Genomic DNA, 18,457 nt, shown 5'->3' with positions numbered 1-18,457 from the left:
TGTTCATCATAAGATAGAATCCTCCTTACTGTCGGATTAAAAATGATTGATACTCGAGTTTGGACTAAAATTAAAAATTAACCAGTAGACATACATAAAAACGAGTTAGGCTAAAATTTAGCTTATTTAATTATGCGTTAATCTATGATAACCAAATTTATTTCGGATGCCTTTTATTTGTAATTGTCGTGAGAACAAAAAAGTGTTTTTTTAAGTGTTGCAATTGATCGCTCTTTTTGAAATTCTATAAATAAAAAACGCGTGGTCCAATCGGTGTGGAATTCTAGTACGGTGCAGGCAGAAATGATCTTGACATAATTCTTAATTTTCAGACTTTCAAAATTTGTCTTCTTCTTATCAATCTTTCAAACACCTATTCTTCAGTATTGGATAGTCCTACAAGTACAATATTGGTCTTGTTTTAAAGCTCATTGTTTCTGTTTTTAAAATCCATTATCATTGTCAATTCATACTTGCGAAACCAATTTTTAACAAATGTTTATTCAATCAAGTAAAGATGTACGTAGAACGTGGAAACACAGCACAGAGCAATGACCTTTTAACCGTGGAAACTGTGAGCTATCACTGCTAGAAAGTGCGTGCGGTGTTATGGTTAATCTCATTCAAGTCCAAACACGAGTCTTAGCATTTGATTATCAAAAGCTTTGTTCCTTTTTTAATACAAGGCATTCTCTGTGTTAAAATACTCGGGCAATATTGTAGTAATATATGAATTTGCTTATTCTTGTGGAGTTTAATCTTAAATATTTCATATTAGACGAGAGGCGAACATTATGAATGGAAAATTGACTTGCATTACCTGAATAAAGTGAACTTCAGAAAATCAAAGTAATTGAAACAAGGCAATATCAATAAATAAGTTTGAGGCAAAAGTTAAATTGTTGGTTCAAGAAACTTAGTTACTTTTACAATCTTCGAAGCAAACATACCTCAATCCTTAGGAAGAAACCTATAACTTGATGACATATTGATGCTTGTTTTTGCATATAATTTGGTTGTTTACTGTAATTAATGCAAGTAATTTAATTGAAATGATCTGATATGACTTCATAGCTAAGCTATCTAAAATTAGTTTTAATTTTTGCAGAGTGCTGGATCATATATTGGCCAAGAAAGAAGGAATTTCCATCCGTCAAGCTAGATGGGTGTCTTATTATTTGAATATTAATTCTTGCGGTAGGAACAACTTGCTGAATCATCTCATTTCCAATCTTAACGGATGGAAATCACTGTAAGTAAGAGTTCAATATAATTATAGATTTTCTTGATGCATTAAGGTACTTGTAGATGAATATTTCTCTCAGGTGAAGCAACTGCTGAAACATGATTACTACTTGTGAATCACCCTGTATCTTTTCTATTTCTAAATATCTCCTTTATGCAAATATTTGTTTTAAAAACCTTTTCAAATCCATTTTCGTAACAGAAACCCCTTCCCGTTCCCTGTACTTTATGGCTCTCTGTGTTCCCACGCATCTAGTTGATTACACGTTACAAGGGGCAACACCAACTCGTCTATTTCGTGGATTTCGTATCAAGTAGGGCATCATGTGTCTACACCATTTGCACTACGTTCTAAAGCGGTGTGGTGTACAGTCAGGTGGTGTGTGCTAACTAATAAAATGAACATTTAAGGCAGCAGACAAGCATTTGTTGAATCTTGTGAACTTGAACACCTCCATTCGTCTACTTGGTTGAATGTCGTTTCCTTGCACTAGCGTGACACCTGGATACACCAGCACTACACCTACAGTCAAAAGGTGCAGCGAACTAGACATGTACAGACGAAGCTCTGGCTTTCATTCAAATGTTTTTCACTCATTTTAAACAGGTTTTACTTCCTTATCAAGTTTTCAGAAAAAGAGTGCAAATTTAGTAAGTAACTATCTTACAAAACCTAAGGTAGATTTAGGGGATCTTTATCTATGGCTATGACAGCCGGAAGCGACTCGTTCGCTTTGCAAGAGGGCTAAGGTGATATCCCAGATAAATGATGGAACACTAACACAAGCAAAGGGGCTCGCACCTGTGGAATAAGAACAACACTTAAACATTCGATATTAACACTTCGGTGATGACTGGTCTGGCAGGGTTTTAAGATTGATTGTTAATTCATTTGCTTTTATTTACTTCGCTTTTTGTGCCACTTTCGGCTAATTTGCGAAGATTGGGATGATTGATGACATAATGAAATTGATGAATAGACACTCACAAACATTCATGCCCATGCCTGGATTCAAACCCAGTTCCCCTGGCTTCGTAGCGCTATGAGATAACCACTCCGCTACGAGGGCCGGCCGCAGGGTTGTAAGAAGAATAGAAAGGGGAATAAAGGAATGTTCGTTTACCTGTAGATCTAGATATGACGACACGGTCCTTGAAATGATACATCAATAGCGCACCACTCCCCGCGGTAATGCTTTACATATCAATCGATAATCAGCCAATAACGTGGAGGCAGGAACAGTTCACACGATAAATTCTGAGTACAACTGGGGCTGAGAAATAATCTCTCGAGCTATTTATGGTGGATTTGAATTTCGATCGTTAAAACCGTTGGCGAGTCCGTGTCTGTCGCAAACGGTGCTTTAGCATAAAGCTGCGTGTACTTATTCTTGTTTCATACGATTTCGTGTCAGCGGATTTTTCATCCGCTGAAGATTGCCTATTGCCGGTATGTGCTTGTAGGAAGCTCTTTCCAGTTTTTTCGACCGGGCCTCTTTATGAAGTGATTAGACTATCGAGTTATGACTCCAGGGGTCCTGAGTTCGAGTCACGCTTTGGCATGATACGCTATTACTAAAATTGAGTAGTTATAATAGATTCACGATACTTTGAATTCTTTTGCATAAGGAGATAACGTAGATAAGATAACCTTTTTGTTTGTGTGTTTAGCTACAAAAAACGAGATTCTCTGAACGACAGTATCTTCTGCTCATCAAAATGTTTGGAAGCGTTGCAATAGGTACAATTCGGATTGAAGGATTTAGGGGGATACAGTAACCCCATCCAAAAGTTGGAGGAGGTACTATGCGTCCCTATTTCTCCAGTCTTTGGTATTTTAAATAGCCGTTTTCCTTTACACTGCATTCATTTTTTATTGCTTAACATTTATGCTGTAGTGACAAATAGGCTTCAGTCTTTTTTCCGAGAAGAATTACTATCATGTGTCAAAAATAGATTAATATTTATACAAGATAAAAGTTACATTATGTTTGAGTGCGTGATCAAAAACAATTTTTAAAAGAAATCATTGATACCGAATTGAGTGTTACGCACAAAAATACACAGGTGCAAAACAAACAAACATTCAAATCGTGTAAACAGTCCGTGTCGAGTTCGCTGCACTTTTTGACACTAGGTGTAGTGCAGGTGTATCCAGGTGTCACACCCAGTCATTGTTTAAGTTCTTTATATAATTGATTTCAATCTGTGTTACTGGTGAAATAAGACAATATAATCTACCGAACACGGAAGAACTACAATAAAAGAAACGCTGAGCAAAGTCAATAGGAGAGCGTACACGGATAATGGTAACATTTGACCAAAGTACGGGGGAAACGGATTATATTCTCGCCCCGAACACAGAAATCTATAACTAGCTTGGTACATTGGTACAGCGTGTTGCGAAAGTCACGCGGCTCTCATTAATCGCTTATTACATAAAACTGTGATACATATTGACACCTTTTTGTATTATTAAGTTTCGTGCTTTGACATACTTTTAAAATATGATTAGTTTCCAGTTCAATCGTTGGTTTTGGGCCGAGATAACACATGACTGCAGACAGCGTGGCATGGCGTGGATGCCGGCATTTTTGATGCGTGACGTCCCACATATTTTTAAGCACACATATTTAGCACGCATATTTATCTTACATAACGAGTACTAACCTGTGTTATAAGAGTTGTTCAAAGTGGTGGCCAATTGCATTCACCCATTTCAGGCATCCTTTCATGAAATTTTGATTGACGTATGTCTTCTGTTTCAAGTTGTTTTCTTGCCATTGTTAATCCCTGCAGGACGCGTGCTGGATAAAAAATATTCAGAAGAGAATTGCTTCTAAGTCCCAATTTTACTTGTTTCGAAGGATGTAAATAATAATATCTTCAAGGAACTTAATTTTATTAAGTTTGAACATTTTTATTTGAATACGCAAACATAAAGTTGAAAAAAAATGAGACAGAAAAGTCGGTAAGAAAAGCGTTTTCTGCCATACCGTAAGAACGCGCCCTGGGTAAAAAAAAAGATAAATAAATACTTCTCAAGTACGAATTGTAATTGTTTTAAGACATGCAATTAGTAATACCTTCATTGATTAATATCATTTTATTAATTTTTAACATTTGAATTGAATGACACATTTGATAAGACGAGGAAAAGAATAACATGTTGGAATATCAAACTGAAACATATGACCGCGAGTTGGGTGAAATTTAACCAGGCAGTGTTTCTACAGTACTGAGAGCGGAACTAAGTGACTATTCTTTGTGGGGAACCCTAAAAAGTAGAGTCTATAGAAACAATCTCCACATTATACCGGGTGGTCCACTTATAATGATAGTATGGAATATCGCATGCAGAATACATCCAATCGAAAAATTGCACAGAATAAAAGTTTGATACTATTGAAGGGGTAAGTCAATGCCGCAAAAATTTCGTCGCCGCCACCCACCCCCCAAAAATTATAAAATTCATTTTCATATACAATCCACTAATAAACTAAATTATATAGTACACAAAAACACACAACACACAACATACAACAAACAATTTTCTTTTGCCGAATTCTTTGCACACATTTTTTTTAATAAAATTCGTTTATTCAATGTTCTCAACGGAAACAAAAACCATTATTACATAAAGGGAACAAAATTAATCTGAAACTACCAAATGTTTATAAATGTTCGAAGTTTGCAATTTTTTTACAAAATGTTTCAAACAAAAAATGTTTCTTTTTCAACACGGAATCCAAATATGTAAAACGAATGGGGGTGTTCCATTCGAAATTTCAAATTTACCACCCCCTCTAAGGGGTGGGTGGCGGCGACGAAATTTTTGCGGCATTGACTTACCCCTTCAATAGTATCAAACTTTTATTCTGTGCAATTTTTCGATTGGATGCATTCTGCATGCGATATTCCATACTATCATTATAAATGGACCACCCGGTATATAAACTGAAAGACAATGTACGTACGAACAGAACTTGCAAGAATTACAAAAGAGGAACTTTTGCATGTCACAAAATGTCATCAAAAAGTGCCGAGAATGCAGTTGGCCACCACTTTGAACAATTCTTATAAGACAGATTAGTACTCGTTATGCATATATATATATATATATATATATATATATATATATATATATATATATATATATATATATATGCATGCTAAAGATTTGTTCTTAAAAATAAGCAGGATGTCAGGAGTCGAAAATGGCGGCATCCGCGACATGCCGCGCAGCCTGCAGTCAAAATGAACTCACAGATGCGTGTTATTCTTTGCCAGGGATGCTGACCACCCTACATTGTGGATAGATTTGTTCACATCTTCCATTGGGCGTATCAATACAGAGGAATATCTGCAGAAGGTATGATTTTTTTCTGTTTCTTTTTCTTTTAGATTAATGATACATTCTCTCAATTTGTTGATTGTCATTGAACTATTCCCTACCCAGATAGCATAGTAAGCTTTCTTCAAGCTTCAGACAAGCTTTTCATGTAAAGTGAACAACCTTGCTGTAAGCTTACAACAGGCTTGAATCAAGCCAACTAGTTACCACGTGTCAAGCACGCTTGTCACCGAAAGCTGCACGCTTGAAACAGTTTGAATCATGTTAATATTGTATCATGCCGAAGGCATGACACGAATCCGGGACCTCGGGCGCCATAGTCCGATAGCCTAATCATTTCATAAAAAGGGCCCGAGTATGAAAGAAGCTGGAAAGAGCTTCTTTCATGCAAATGCCACATGCGATCTTCAGCGGATTTAATTCTTCCGGAATCGCAGGAAAGATACTGCAAACACAGCATTACGCTGAAAGCACCGTTATTGAGAGACGCGGTCTCTCAACGGCCGAAGCTCAAATTTCGTTTAAATAGCTTGAGAGAATATTTCTCCCCCCAGTCGGTATCTGAAATATATCGCGTGCACAGTCGATGTCTCGGAATTACAAGTTGTTGAACTAGGAAAGTTATGGCGTGAACCGTTGTTGCCTCCGACTTAAACTCGGATTACCGAACGTTACAAAAGGAGTTACAGCGAGTAGTGGTACGCTATCGGAAAAAAGGTAAAGTGCTCCCCTGTGCTTAGCACCACGCCATGAAGGCGTATAGGGGGTGTGGTGGTAACGCCCCACACTTTCTTGATCCGGTCGTGAGTGGGGATGATGTGATCAGCATCAACGAACCAGCGAGTCGATCGTCACTTCGAGATCTACAGGTAACGAACGTTCCTCTATCCTTGTCTATCTATCATTCTCTCACACCCCTGCCAGACCAGTCAATTGTAGTGTTTAACGTTCATCGGGAGTGTAGGTAGTTCTTATTTCACGGGGCTAGCTCCCTTGCTTGGTTCAAGGTTCAACGTTCCTCTCGCTTAGCAAGCGAGTGGCTAAAGGCTTTCATAGCCTATTTACGATCCCTTAATTCAAACAATCGGGTGTTTGTACGATATCAAGCTTGCCGCATTCAACTGGCTTTGACAAGCTACTTGTATAAGCAAGCAACACATCAAGGTTGCCAAAAGCTTTCTTGCTATCTGGGTATCTTCGTTGCTTTGCTTTCAAAGCATTAGGTGTACGGTAAGCGCCATAAATGATTCTAGATTACCTTATAGTTAAGAAGAAGCATGTTGTAAGCATGGTGGCATAACATTTCAGGATTATACGTATACTTCACCTTCAGAATGATCGCCAAAGTTGATGGTAAGGTTTTAGTATGAGTTTGTATTTAAGCCCCTTTTTGCACATATAGGCTAATCGAGACAGGACCTAGAGTTGAAAGTGGAAACAGAACCACTATGTGCCTTGACAAACCCTATATTACAAGGCGTAACCACTAGGCATTTGGAGAGACCCCATTGGTGGCAAGGAAGTCTCGACGTAATACGTTGATGACATATGCACAAATGGAGTAATAATATCCTTCCTTCCCATCCATCATTTAAAATTAACTGAACAGCAAAATCTACCATAGAGCATAGACTAGACTTTCAGTTATTCAGTCTGTGGAGCCATTGTTGATTCTGGTGTACAACATTATGGTTACAGTCAATGCCGGATCTACAAATCTTGCCCCCCCCCCTTCCCCGCAAAATATTATCAAAGGCCCCCGTCTACTTACCTACCTTTACACACCTACCTTTACTTGTCTGCGGGACCCCCTGCACTGTGGGGTTTTGCGGCTTGTAGATCCGGCAATAGTTATAGTCCTCATTCGAACGCCAGTTCGGTATCTTTGACACAGCTCGAGAGGAAACCGTCCGGTCTCTGGTTTCGAGCCAGCACCTATCTTTTTCTGGAAAGCGCTCTTGTCACTTTTACTTGCAGTGTTTAGACATCCATTAATTCTCTGCGAAGTTATACTCTCAAGGCCTCCACATTGTAAAAAAAAAGCACAACACAACCGAGCAAAGATAACGCAACTGCAACTTCGTGTTAAGGAACTTATAGAGAAACTGAATTGGCACCTTGACAGTGCCTTAAACGAACGCTATTGCTGGGAAAGGTTTGAGGGAAGGATATTTTGAGCTCGACATGGACTTGATATATGGTTGTCAGAGGGAAACGGATTTTCCTGAACTTTCTTTGAAGTAAAGGGGCGTTCAATGAGTACTGGGACTTTATTAGCTAGAGAAGTGAACATGCCCCCTCTTATATCCTAGAATAAATCTAAATGCAATTGGCATGCATCAACACTTTTAGGAACAATCTTGAGTAACTTAGTATGAGGAAATTTCAAATTCTGTTTTTACAATTATTTTTTTTCACTCAGAGGTAAAATTACATTTAATATTTCTTCCCGATCGAAACACTGTTGCCTTGTAATCAATGCGTGTAGTGTTCGATCCCCGATGGAGGCAGATTGCACAGTGACTCGGATCCCACTTCAGTTCTGATTAGCCTATCTAAGCATAAAATGACTTAGAAAAAATTGAATTAGATCAGAAAGAAAGAAATATCTCGTGGTTGCTTCGAAATTAATCGTTCCTGAATCAGTGATGCATTCACGAGGTGGACCGGGGGGAGGGGGATAAGTCCCCCACTTCCCAAAAAAAAATCAATAACGTGGCAGAGCATTCGGACAGTAGTTTAGAAATTTGGCAACCATGTTTACTTACCTTTTCTTTCATCCACTTTAATTTAACGTAGAACGTACTTTTTGTGACTTTTTCGCCATAAACGACTTATAATTAAAAGTCAAAAGAATGAATACATTTTAACATTGTTCGGTTTGCTAACTAGGAATATGTAATAAATGTTCTTTTTCACTGAAACTCAATCATATGCACGTGCAGGGATGGTGTAATGTGAATTTCAATTGTCGCAGCGAATGTCATCTTCTTGCAGATATTTCAACGGTTAGCCAATGAACAATTTGCTGTGGAATGGTTTGACGTGCTTGTGCAGTCTTATCTAAATTTAAACATAATTTAATTACATGTCAGAAGTAAGGGGAATTTTGAATTATTTGTGTTGATTACAATTCTCTGCCCCTGACATTCCCTCCCCGTGAAGTTTGGTATCCCCCTCCTGGGGGAACGTATCTGTATTCAAAACTGTGCTGAATCATGGTAAAGATAGGGACTTGAATTACTGTGAGGCTAGTGGCTCACAGTAGGAACGTTTTCATTCCCACCAAAATCCGAGAAAATCATATTATCATAATAAGTATCCTTGATATTTCTATTAATGGGGGCGCCCAGCCTAAAACAGGGCTATCTTGTGTATAATAGATATGTTCTAGTTCCTAATTAAACCTTATTTTGTCTGCAGGCGAAGAAACTTTACGACGATCACAAAGGAGAATTTGGTTCTGCAGAAGAAGAGATTGTCGAAAAGCTGTCAAGAGACAAGGTGAGGGTTCAATGGACAGAAGAGAACGCTGGTGTAATTAAGGATGCTTTGGAAGAAATTAACAAGCAATTTGAAGACGAAAGCCTATGATTTCCTTCTTACGAATTCTTCCACATTATTCTGGTCCATGTGACATAACAATCAAAGCTTGACAATATGTCACCAACATTGAAGACATATATCTATTGTTGACGTTTTTATATTGTTGTATAAACTTGGAGAGAGTGTTTACTACTGTGGAAAGTGTATCATTATATAAACTGGTACATAATATAATCAGTTTGCATGCAACAGTGTTTTTTATTGTATTCGTATGTACTTGACCATTTGGATTTCGATACATATTTTAGGATAAGTGTCTCTCCCTGTGGGCCACCTTGTTCTACACTGATCGCAGGCCCAACTGGCGGCTGAACTACTTTTTGCCACATAGCTTTATCTGTCCACCAATCGCTTCGGGGAGAGTAGTAGGAAAGTATATATGATAAACCCGAGAAATGATGAGCCCCTCTCAGGCAGATTTGCCTACACTTAAAACTAGCTCAACATGAGCATATGAGCTTTTTGCTCAAGTGTGGAACCCTGTCTAATCCAAGATTTTTGTAAAAATGCCCTCGAAAATTTCCTGAGAAATGATGAGCCCCCTCAGATTGATTTGCCCACACTTACAAAAGTTGCATCAGCCAGATTGTTGTCCATAAGCTTGTTAAAAATATGCTTTTTTTGATATTGTTTTTGATACACTTCAAATTAAGCCAAAAGCCTCATAAAACCCACACCCACCCACACCCACACACATATTTACTTCCGGTTTAAGTTCAATTGGATACCAGGTTCAATTTGTTTATCTAATATTAAAACAATGCAATATGCAGAGACCCTCTAGAATTGCTCTGTGACCCTCTCATTTCTTACATCATAAACATATGATTTTTCACCTATGAGAATAACACTACATATGGTGTCATCAGGTAATGCCTCATGGAATTCACAGATAATTTTAATATTTGTCCTGTCATTAACCACAACTTGTTTCCTTTTTGAAGTGTTGATTACAAACATGGGTCTCTGTGTTTTGAATTCATCTGGTGTGTAATACATGTCAGTATTGCCAGTAGTGACTCTTTTGAAGGATGTAAATGCTTCATATAATTTAAGGAAATCATCCTTGGACATGTCTAAATTATAATTTTCTCTAGGAAAGACCTCATTTCTGCCATTTTTAAGATATATGTTCTTGATGTTGCAGTTATCAAATTTACTTGAATTTTTTTCCTGATTGTTGTGTCTTCCAGTCTGAAACAATACCACCACAAAATCCGGCTTGTCATATTGTATGCTGGAGAATGAATTTGTAGCATCAAACTCATAATATGTACCAGTTGCAGGCTTCTGTACACATTGATATGTATAAAATTGAAAAAGAACATGTGGATTTTTTAGAATATCAGCTTTGTATTTAAGAGCATAACTGGCCTCATATTCAACAACAGGGATTCTTAGCTCCATAGTCTGAATAATACATTTGCCCTCATCAGGTAGGGTATTAGGCAGAGCTTCCCCTGTAGAGTTTATTGCACTGTACCTCATCAAAGCATTATTATCATTGGCAGCTCTTCTAAATGTGATTCTTAAACCACCCTTCCACATAATATCTTTGTAATCTGAGAAGAATCCTGGCAACAGGCGCATAGGGAACAGCACTGTGTGGTTCTTAGATAATATCTTATCACCAGCCTCAAATCCACCTATTTTGTAGTAAGAAGCCTCGGTTTTGGATAATTTTAATGTGGCCAAAGCTGTGGAGGTAATGCCGGGATAATCCACTCTGTTTATAACAACACCATGTTTTCTGACCTCAATTTCAGAGAATAGATGCGGCACAAAATTATCCACCAATCTTATATTTTAATTTGCCGGATAATCTGTACCATCGAGCTTTACAACATCAAATTTGATGTATAGATCTGCTCTGTGGGGGTGTATAAAGCCATCCCCTACATCAAGATCAACCTCAATCTCTGTGTTGGGTTGATTTAAATTTGCAAATGTCCTCCTGTTTGGGGGGAATGATTGTAGCTCATAACTCTCAATATTTTCCATTTTTTTCTTGTATGTATTTTTATTTAAATATTAATCTCTATGATTGCAGTTGTTGTGGCTCCAGCAAAATCAACTAATTCTTCTTTTTCATTAGTGACCATCAATTCAATATAATCTATTCTATTATGGCACACAGTAAAATATAATGTTGGGGATGGATTGTAGATGATGGGCTCCATAAATTCAGAATTAGGTTTGAATGTTGCAATGATCCCAGTTTGTTTGTGAGTGCCTATGCCATTTGATTTGGTGATCATACCCTCTGCCACATTACAGTGAATATTTAGTCTCTATGGCTAAGAATTTAGGTATATTAATAGCAGTGTGTTTGATTGCTGGTTCAAATTTTGTGTTGTTCTCAAATCCTAACAGCTCTCCTATAGTACCCAGATCCACTGTTTCTGTGGCAGATACAATCTCTACTCTGTGAGTGACAGAATTTTGAGTTAATACTATACCTCTGGGTAACTGAGCATTTAGAGTGGACAGATTATACTGCCCTGGAGTAATGACAATTTTTTCATCACCAACTGCAATTTTGTTGTTGTGGTGTGTAATATTGGGGATTAAGTACATGCCATAAAATGCTCTGAGAGCTATTGTTTTGGGATACACTATGTCATCATGCAATTTGAGTTTCAATATTGAATTTTGGCTGGTGAGATGAAATACCCCCATGATGTTTTAAATACCACAGGGCCTTTTGAAAATTTTCAATTGATGGTTTATTTATTTGAGACATATATCTAAGAACAAATAAACACAAATGTCCACAATTAACATCTTTGAAATTTTGAACACGGGCATTATTGTAATAAAGATTAGCTGATTTTAGATATTTTATTAAATTTTCAGGTGGAACACCTCCAAATGAATCAAACACAAATGCCTCATTGTTTAAATATTTAAGATAACAGATCCAGTGAGTGCCCTGATTTTTGTACTTATCCAAATTAACAATGCCACACTCTTTGTTGAGTGGTTGTTCTGGCAAAGAATCAGACATGTACACACCTCTAAAATTTTTGATGCCTAGTGGCTTGATTAAAGCTTCAATATCTTGGTTTGTAAGCGGCTCTTGTTTTTTTTAAACTTATTCATGGCTCTCTTAACACCTTTGCCTTGTTTCTCAATGGCCAGGTTATGGCGCCTCTGCTCATCTAATTCTGCCCTATTTTTCTTGGCATCTATTACTGTTTTTGCTATGGCGGCTGATCCCCCGGCCAAGCTCCCAACAGCCCCGAGAGCAGCTAAGATGGCAGGGATGGTAAATATAAATCCCCCCACATGTGATTTGTTTCTTGATTGCTGTAATTTTTTTAATTGGGGGGTGCTAAGTAACAATTTCATACCATGGCCCTTGGCAATACAAGAGCTTTTTTTCTTGCGCTGCTTTTTGGTCAAAAGGCTATCAATAGTTTTAAGAGATTTGAGACCTGCATAAGGTATTTGATACATAACACCCTTGGCCTTCATTGTAGGTTTATTATATATATATATATATATTCACAACCCCCACCCCAGTTTTTGTTTGGTGCTCATAGCTATGGTGGTCCCCAATGCTGCTATTTTTTCACTCAAAGAAGCATCTTTGCTTACAAATCTACCAAATGCAGCCTCTTCTAATTTCTTGTCTGCAACATGTCTCTTGTCAAGATCAGAATGTGTGTTGTATGCTATGTCATGGTCTCTACAAGCAGCATCTAGGGGATTAACACCAGGATCACCTCTGTTTAATCTATGGTCCAATTTTGTGCCTGGACCACAATACTGATAGCCTGGAATGTGTAGTTCAAATGGCAGCTTGTTTATAATGTCATTAACCAAGCCCCGACCCTCAGAAATATTCCAAAATTTAGGTGGTAGAGTATTAATAATTTTTATAAGATATCCAATCCCCTTAGTGTCATTCTCTATAAAATTAGACAATTTTGTGCTTATCATGTCCATAATTCCAACTTTTTCATTGTAAAAATTGTGGTTGCCAGCATTTTCCTCCCCAGCTATCACCAATAACCTATCTACAAGTTTCCTGACATCATCAACCCACACAAATTCTTTAGGCAGGGTGTTGTATTGTTTGATTCCACTGCCAGTCTTGATCTGAGACCATATGGGTTTGATTAAATTATTGTATTTTGCTCCACTGCTAGACTTGACTCTTTTTTGTGTGGGATCATTGTTCTGGTATAGAGCATCTGATTTTATTAATATTTCTTTGTAATCCTCATAATCTTGATCTGTATAGCTGCCAGGCCTTTTCCTAGTCATCAGTTCCCACAATCCAGGTGTTCCGAGATACTTAACAAAAACACCCTTTTCTCCAAGATGAGATTCTGAATATACAATTATATCATCTCCCATAAATGTTACTCTAAAATTGCCAATTCTATGTATGATGCTACCATCACGCTCTGTGTCAGCATATAAGCCAAAAACCTCATCTTTGTTGTCTTTAGATGTGCTTAAATATTTTTGAGCAAGAAGACCCAATTCAATAGGATCCTGAGTAGCTTCAATTCTTCTAGGAGCAATAGGACTAGGTGTATGAATACTGGAAAGTGGGGTGAATGGATAATCTAATATGTTCCTTGCAGCTACAGGTACAAGCTCTGTGATCAAATTTTGATTTTGCTCTGTAACAGTTTTGATATTTTTACCTAATTCACCAATAGCATCAATTATGGGCTGTTCTGTTTGTTTGTGTTTTTCATAAATTCCTCGGTTCTCTGATTTCCATCCCTTAAATCTTTTTACAAGATAATCTCTTAATTTAAGATCATCAATGATTGGCCTTTTCATGTTTATTTATATATGTTTCAATGTCTAGAAAATTGTTGATTTTATTTCTGTATTTGCCACTATTGGGTTTTCTTGTCATATCAATTGTGACAAACCCATAACTGTCCTGGTTCCAGCACCTGCTGCAAAACTTAGAAAAATCATTGTAGCTCAGGTCCCCACCTACATATTCATCATGTATGTGTTTGAGGTTGGTATGATCTTGATGAAACACACATAAAAAATTGCTGTTGTCTCGGATCAGTTGCTTCGGAATTTTTGAAAAAGTCTGTGCCAGGTAGAAGCAATCAATGTTTTTGTGTCGGCCCTGTGTAAAGAAATTTCTAACCTTGTTTTGATTATCCAGTATAATGTCATCAAACACAACAACAGAATTATCGAGACATTCATGAAGTGGCTTAACATCTGGTTCAAAAATGGCAATATCCAATCCATCATATAGCTTCATCAGCTGCTGATATTTTAATTGTTCCAAGCTCTTAGAAAAGACATACAAGTGCCTGTTTTTCCAGTCTAACCAGTTGGGTGCCAATAAAAAATTATCAACCATTAGTGTAGTTTTACCACAAGCAGATGGCCCAACAATAAGACATCTAATATTATCAGGTAACAACTTGCCATTTCTCTTAATCTGCTGTTCAGGTTCTGGCAGCCTTTTTATAACATCCCAGGTGATCATATTATTATTTTGTTTGCATCGATCCAGCTGTTTTCCGGATGACCTAGCCATTTGACAAGTAACTTGTTGCCTTTTCTGCGGATGATTTTTTCTATGAGATATCTGTCAGGCTGTTTAGTTTTGCTGAGCTCTTCTTCATAGAATCGGCCTTTGAGAATTTCTCCTCGGTGGTATTTTATTATATATGTGTTAAGGGTCCCAGGTTTAATTTGAACCACTGTAAATAATTCAGTGCTCCAGTTTCTTGTAAAGCCCCTTTTGAATAAGTGCCTATATTTACTGATTCTTACTTGATCACCCACCCTGTATTTGGCTTTTCTTGTTGTTGGCTGATATCTAGGATAATAAACAGTGCTGATCAATTTTTGCTCATCAGATGAAGTTCCTTCAGAGGGTTTCATGTTGATTGTGGAATGGACCGAGTTGTTATATTTATGTAGAAGTTCTGGAAGAATATTAATCCATTTATAATTACCTTGGAGGGTAAATTGTTTATACATAAGATTTTTTAGGGTTCTGTTGAATCTCTCTACAATTGAGGCCTTGAGATCACTGTAACTCGAATAATGTTGTATTGAGTGGCTTTTAATAAATTGTTGAAACAATGAATTATAAAATTCTTTGCCATTATCTGTTTGCAAATAGCGCGGTGATCTTCCACTCTGATTGATAATTGTTCTAAAAGCTTCTGTAACACATTTTCCAGTCTTGGATTTGAGTGGCACAGCCCAGGCAAATTTTGAAAATGTGTCTATTACAGTAAGAAGATACTTGTAGCCCTTGTTGATTTTGTCTAAGTTTTTCAGCTGTCCACTTGCCATCTCAATCAAGTCGCTCTGCCATAAATCATCTATGCTTTTTGTGACTACTGGCAGTCTCTTATAATTATGTCTGGCTTGTCTGTGTAATTCATCAACAATAATTTGTCTAGACATAATATGTAAACAAGAATATTGCAACTATAGGGTGTTCAGCAGCTGATACTACAGGATTTTCTAAATATAATTTGTCTCCTATATGTATTTTAAATTCCAGAGATCCATCATCTTCAACATAGGCTGTTTCTAATGTATTGGGGTCTGTAAAATCCTCTAATTCTACACGGGTGATTTTCACTTTGTTATCAGCATTTGTTATTGATAAGGTAGGGTAGTGGTGTGCCTGTGGTTGAAGCCAATATTTGATCTTGATTGGTCTCAATGTGCCCCCAACAAAAAATTGGTAATAAAATTGTGCAGGGGACAGCATATATATTTTGCCACCTGGTGTAAATGGAGAATCATATTCTTTGTTGGGGATGCTGTACAATTCAAGAATTACTGTATGTTTTGGATTCTCAATTATGCCTGTTATTTCTTTTTCTGCTGTGAGCAATCTACTTGTTACAGATTCAAGGTGCTCATTGATAGTCCTAACAACATCATCATGGCCTGGCTTGATTTTTATGTCCACAGCAAGTTTCTTGTATTGTTGCACAATTTCTTGTAGCTGCGTAGCAAAAACAGACAGAGCATTTGCTTGATTGGATTCCATGGTCCCTAGCTGTTGCTTGATATTAGCTACAATTTGCTGTAAATTTTCAACAACTGCCAATTTTGAATTTTGAGCTGTAAGATCATGGACCTGTCTTCTGATATCCTCAAACAGGGCATGCAGTTCATTAATATGTTGATTTGTTGGTAGAGTGGCCACTGTCTGAGTGAGTTGTTTGATCTCTGTTTGGATATTCTTGATATCTTCTGATTTCAATATGCGATTCACAGCTCTCTTAATATTTTTAAGTTCCTGTGATGTAGGCAAATTTGATACTGTATTTTGTAAAAATTCAAGTGCCAATTTCACATTGTTTAATTCAGAAGCATCAGGCACATTTTGCATAGCATTTTGGAGCAGGGCTATATCTGCCTGAGAGGGTGTTGATTGTTGTAAAATTTCAAGTTTTGTTTGGATATCATCAATCAAATGATGAAAATGAGATAGCTCAGATTCAGTGTTGATGTTTTCAAGCTTTGTGATTTGTTGCTGGACACTAACAAGGGTATCTACAATCCCAGGCAAGCGGGATTCTAGAGATTCTTGTACATTTGTCAAATCACTTTGCACTGCTGCTATGGTACCTTCAAGATGGGTTATGGTACTTTGAATTTTTCCAAAATCTTCATATGTTTCAAGTTGCAGCTTAATATTGGCAACACTCCGAGTTATTGCACTCAAAGCATCAGAAGATGGCAAGTTGTTCATAAAATTTTCAAGTGTCTCAATTTTTTCTTTAACCTCGGCTATGGCATTGTTCAGAGGGCCCAGATTAGGTATTTGGAGTGATTGAATCTGTTCCTTTAGAGTGGAAATCACGAGATCAAAATCTTCTTGTGATTTTATGCTTTTGACAATTGTTTGGAGCTGTGTCTGGACATTATTTATTTGCTCTTCCAATTGTTGTTTCAATTGCTCAGAGTTGGTGGCCTGGGTCTTAAATTTGGCTTGAAGAGCTGCTACAGCTTCTTCTAAACTTTGAAAATTATCCAATGTGGCCAAATCAGTATATTTCTGAAGCAGCAATTTGAGTTCAGAATCAATTTTAAGAAGAGGGTCCATGCATTGTGATTGTAAATTTGTAATTTCTAATTGAAGACTGGCATTGAGTGTGGTTTGTAAAGCTTGTAAATCACTTCTTAATTTCTTGACTCTGACATCAAGCATCAAAATCTCATCACTGTGATCTTCATGCCTTGTATGGCCAAATATATCATTAGGCATTTTGATTTAGTGGTTATTTATTATTGAATATCTGATTCTTAATTCTATAAAAAAAGGTATAAGCTTGTCATAGGATCCAAGGACCTCAATATATAAGCAGTCACCAGCAGAAACAGTATAAACAGTGCCAGAAATCATGTTTAAGTGCTTAATTCTATAAATATTTCTCCCTACTGAAATTTTAACATCACCCTCAGGAGTTGTAATAAATTGCAATTGCCCACCTACAGGTAATTGGTAATGATTTAAATTATTGTTAAATATGTACAATATTTTGCCTGTTTTATCATCAACTTCTGTAAGTATGCTGTTCAGATGAATAATTAACAAAGCACTCAGTTTAGATATTATATCAGAAGAGGGTTGTGGTGTCGGCAGGTCCATAATATCTTGTTTTTTAAACCCAAATAAGTTCATAGGCATGTTTATTTTTTCAAATCATGCTCTGTAATTGGGCATTGATTGCCATTTTTCAAATCACAATGACCCCATGGTAAAGTATGTATGCCACATGATAAAATACATCTCTTATCATCATGTGGGTCCAGAGCCACTTTTCTTACAATATTTGTAGTCAATAAGTGATCCACACTCTGAATTCTGGATTCTGATGTTCTGATGGTGCTACATGATTTGAGGCAATTTTTGTAATCCTCAAATTCAAGCTCTTTGTCAACAGTTACTCTGCCAATGCCCTTGGCATTTTTGGCAACAGCACCACTACATGTCTCAAAACTGTACATCTTGGCTCTTAACCCAGCAAATGCCACAATAACATCACCAAGTGTCTCATCTTTTAACTTGCCAGGCACCTTTTTGTTGTGGGGTTGAATCTTTGTATGTTCACTGGTATCAAAATATTCAAGCAATGCAGGCTGTGCTATATCTTGATAAACATCTTCTGTTTGAATATCAAGAACAAAACTATCTGTGTCCATGTACATCAATTTTACACAATCACCATAAAAAGGTTTCAACACATCATAATACAATTTTAACATATGTAATTTGGC

At 37.1% G+C, this 18,457-nt stretch overlaps 1 protein-coding gene across 1 annotated transcript in view; it reads left to right on the top strand.

Annotated features, from left to right (window-relative positions):
- LOC145986697 (aminopeptidase N-like) overlaps positions 1-9,365 on the top strand; it is a 63,465-nt gene extending 54,100 nt beyond the window's left edge. The window contains exons 9-11 of the mRNA XM_083121012.1: positions 1,109-1,252; positions 5,536-5,617; positions 9,023-9,365. Coding sequence (XP_082977138.1) covers positions 1,109-1,252; positions 5,536-5,617; positions 9,023-9,193 — 397 coding nt within the window. The 3' untranslated portion in view covers positions 9,194-9,365. The remainder of the gene's footprint in view (positions 1-1,108; positions 1,253-5,535; positions 5,618-9,022) is intronic.
- The last annotated feature ends 9,092 nt before the right edge of the window (positions 9,366-18,457 follow it).

This window comes from Lepisma saccharinum, chromosome 4 (genome assembly GCF_977018435.1).
Source record: "Lepisma saccharinum chromosome 4, izLepSacc3.1, whole genome shotgun sequence".
Classification (NCBI taxonomy): domain Eukaryota; kingdom Metazoa; phylum Arthropoda; class Insecta; order Zygentoma; family Lepismatidae; genus Lepisma; species Lepisma saccharinum.
The sequence above is the reverse complement of the archived record's forward strand: the minus strand, read 5'-3'. Positions and strand labels throughout refer to the sequence as shown.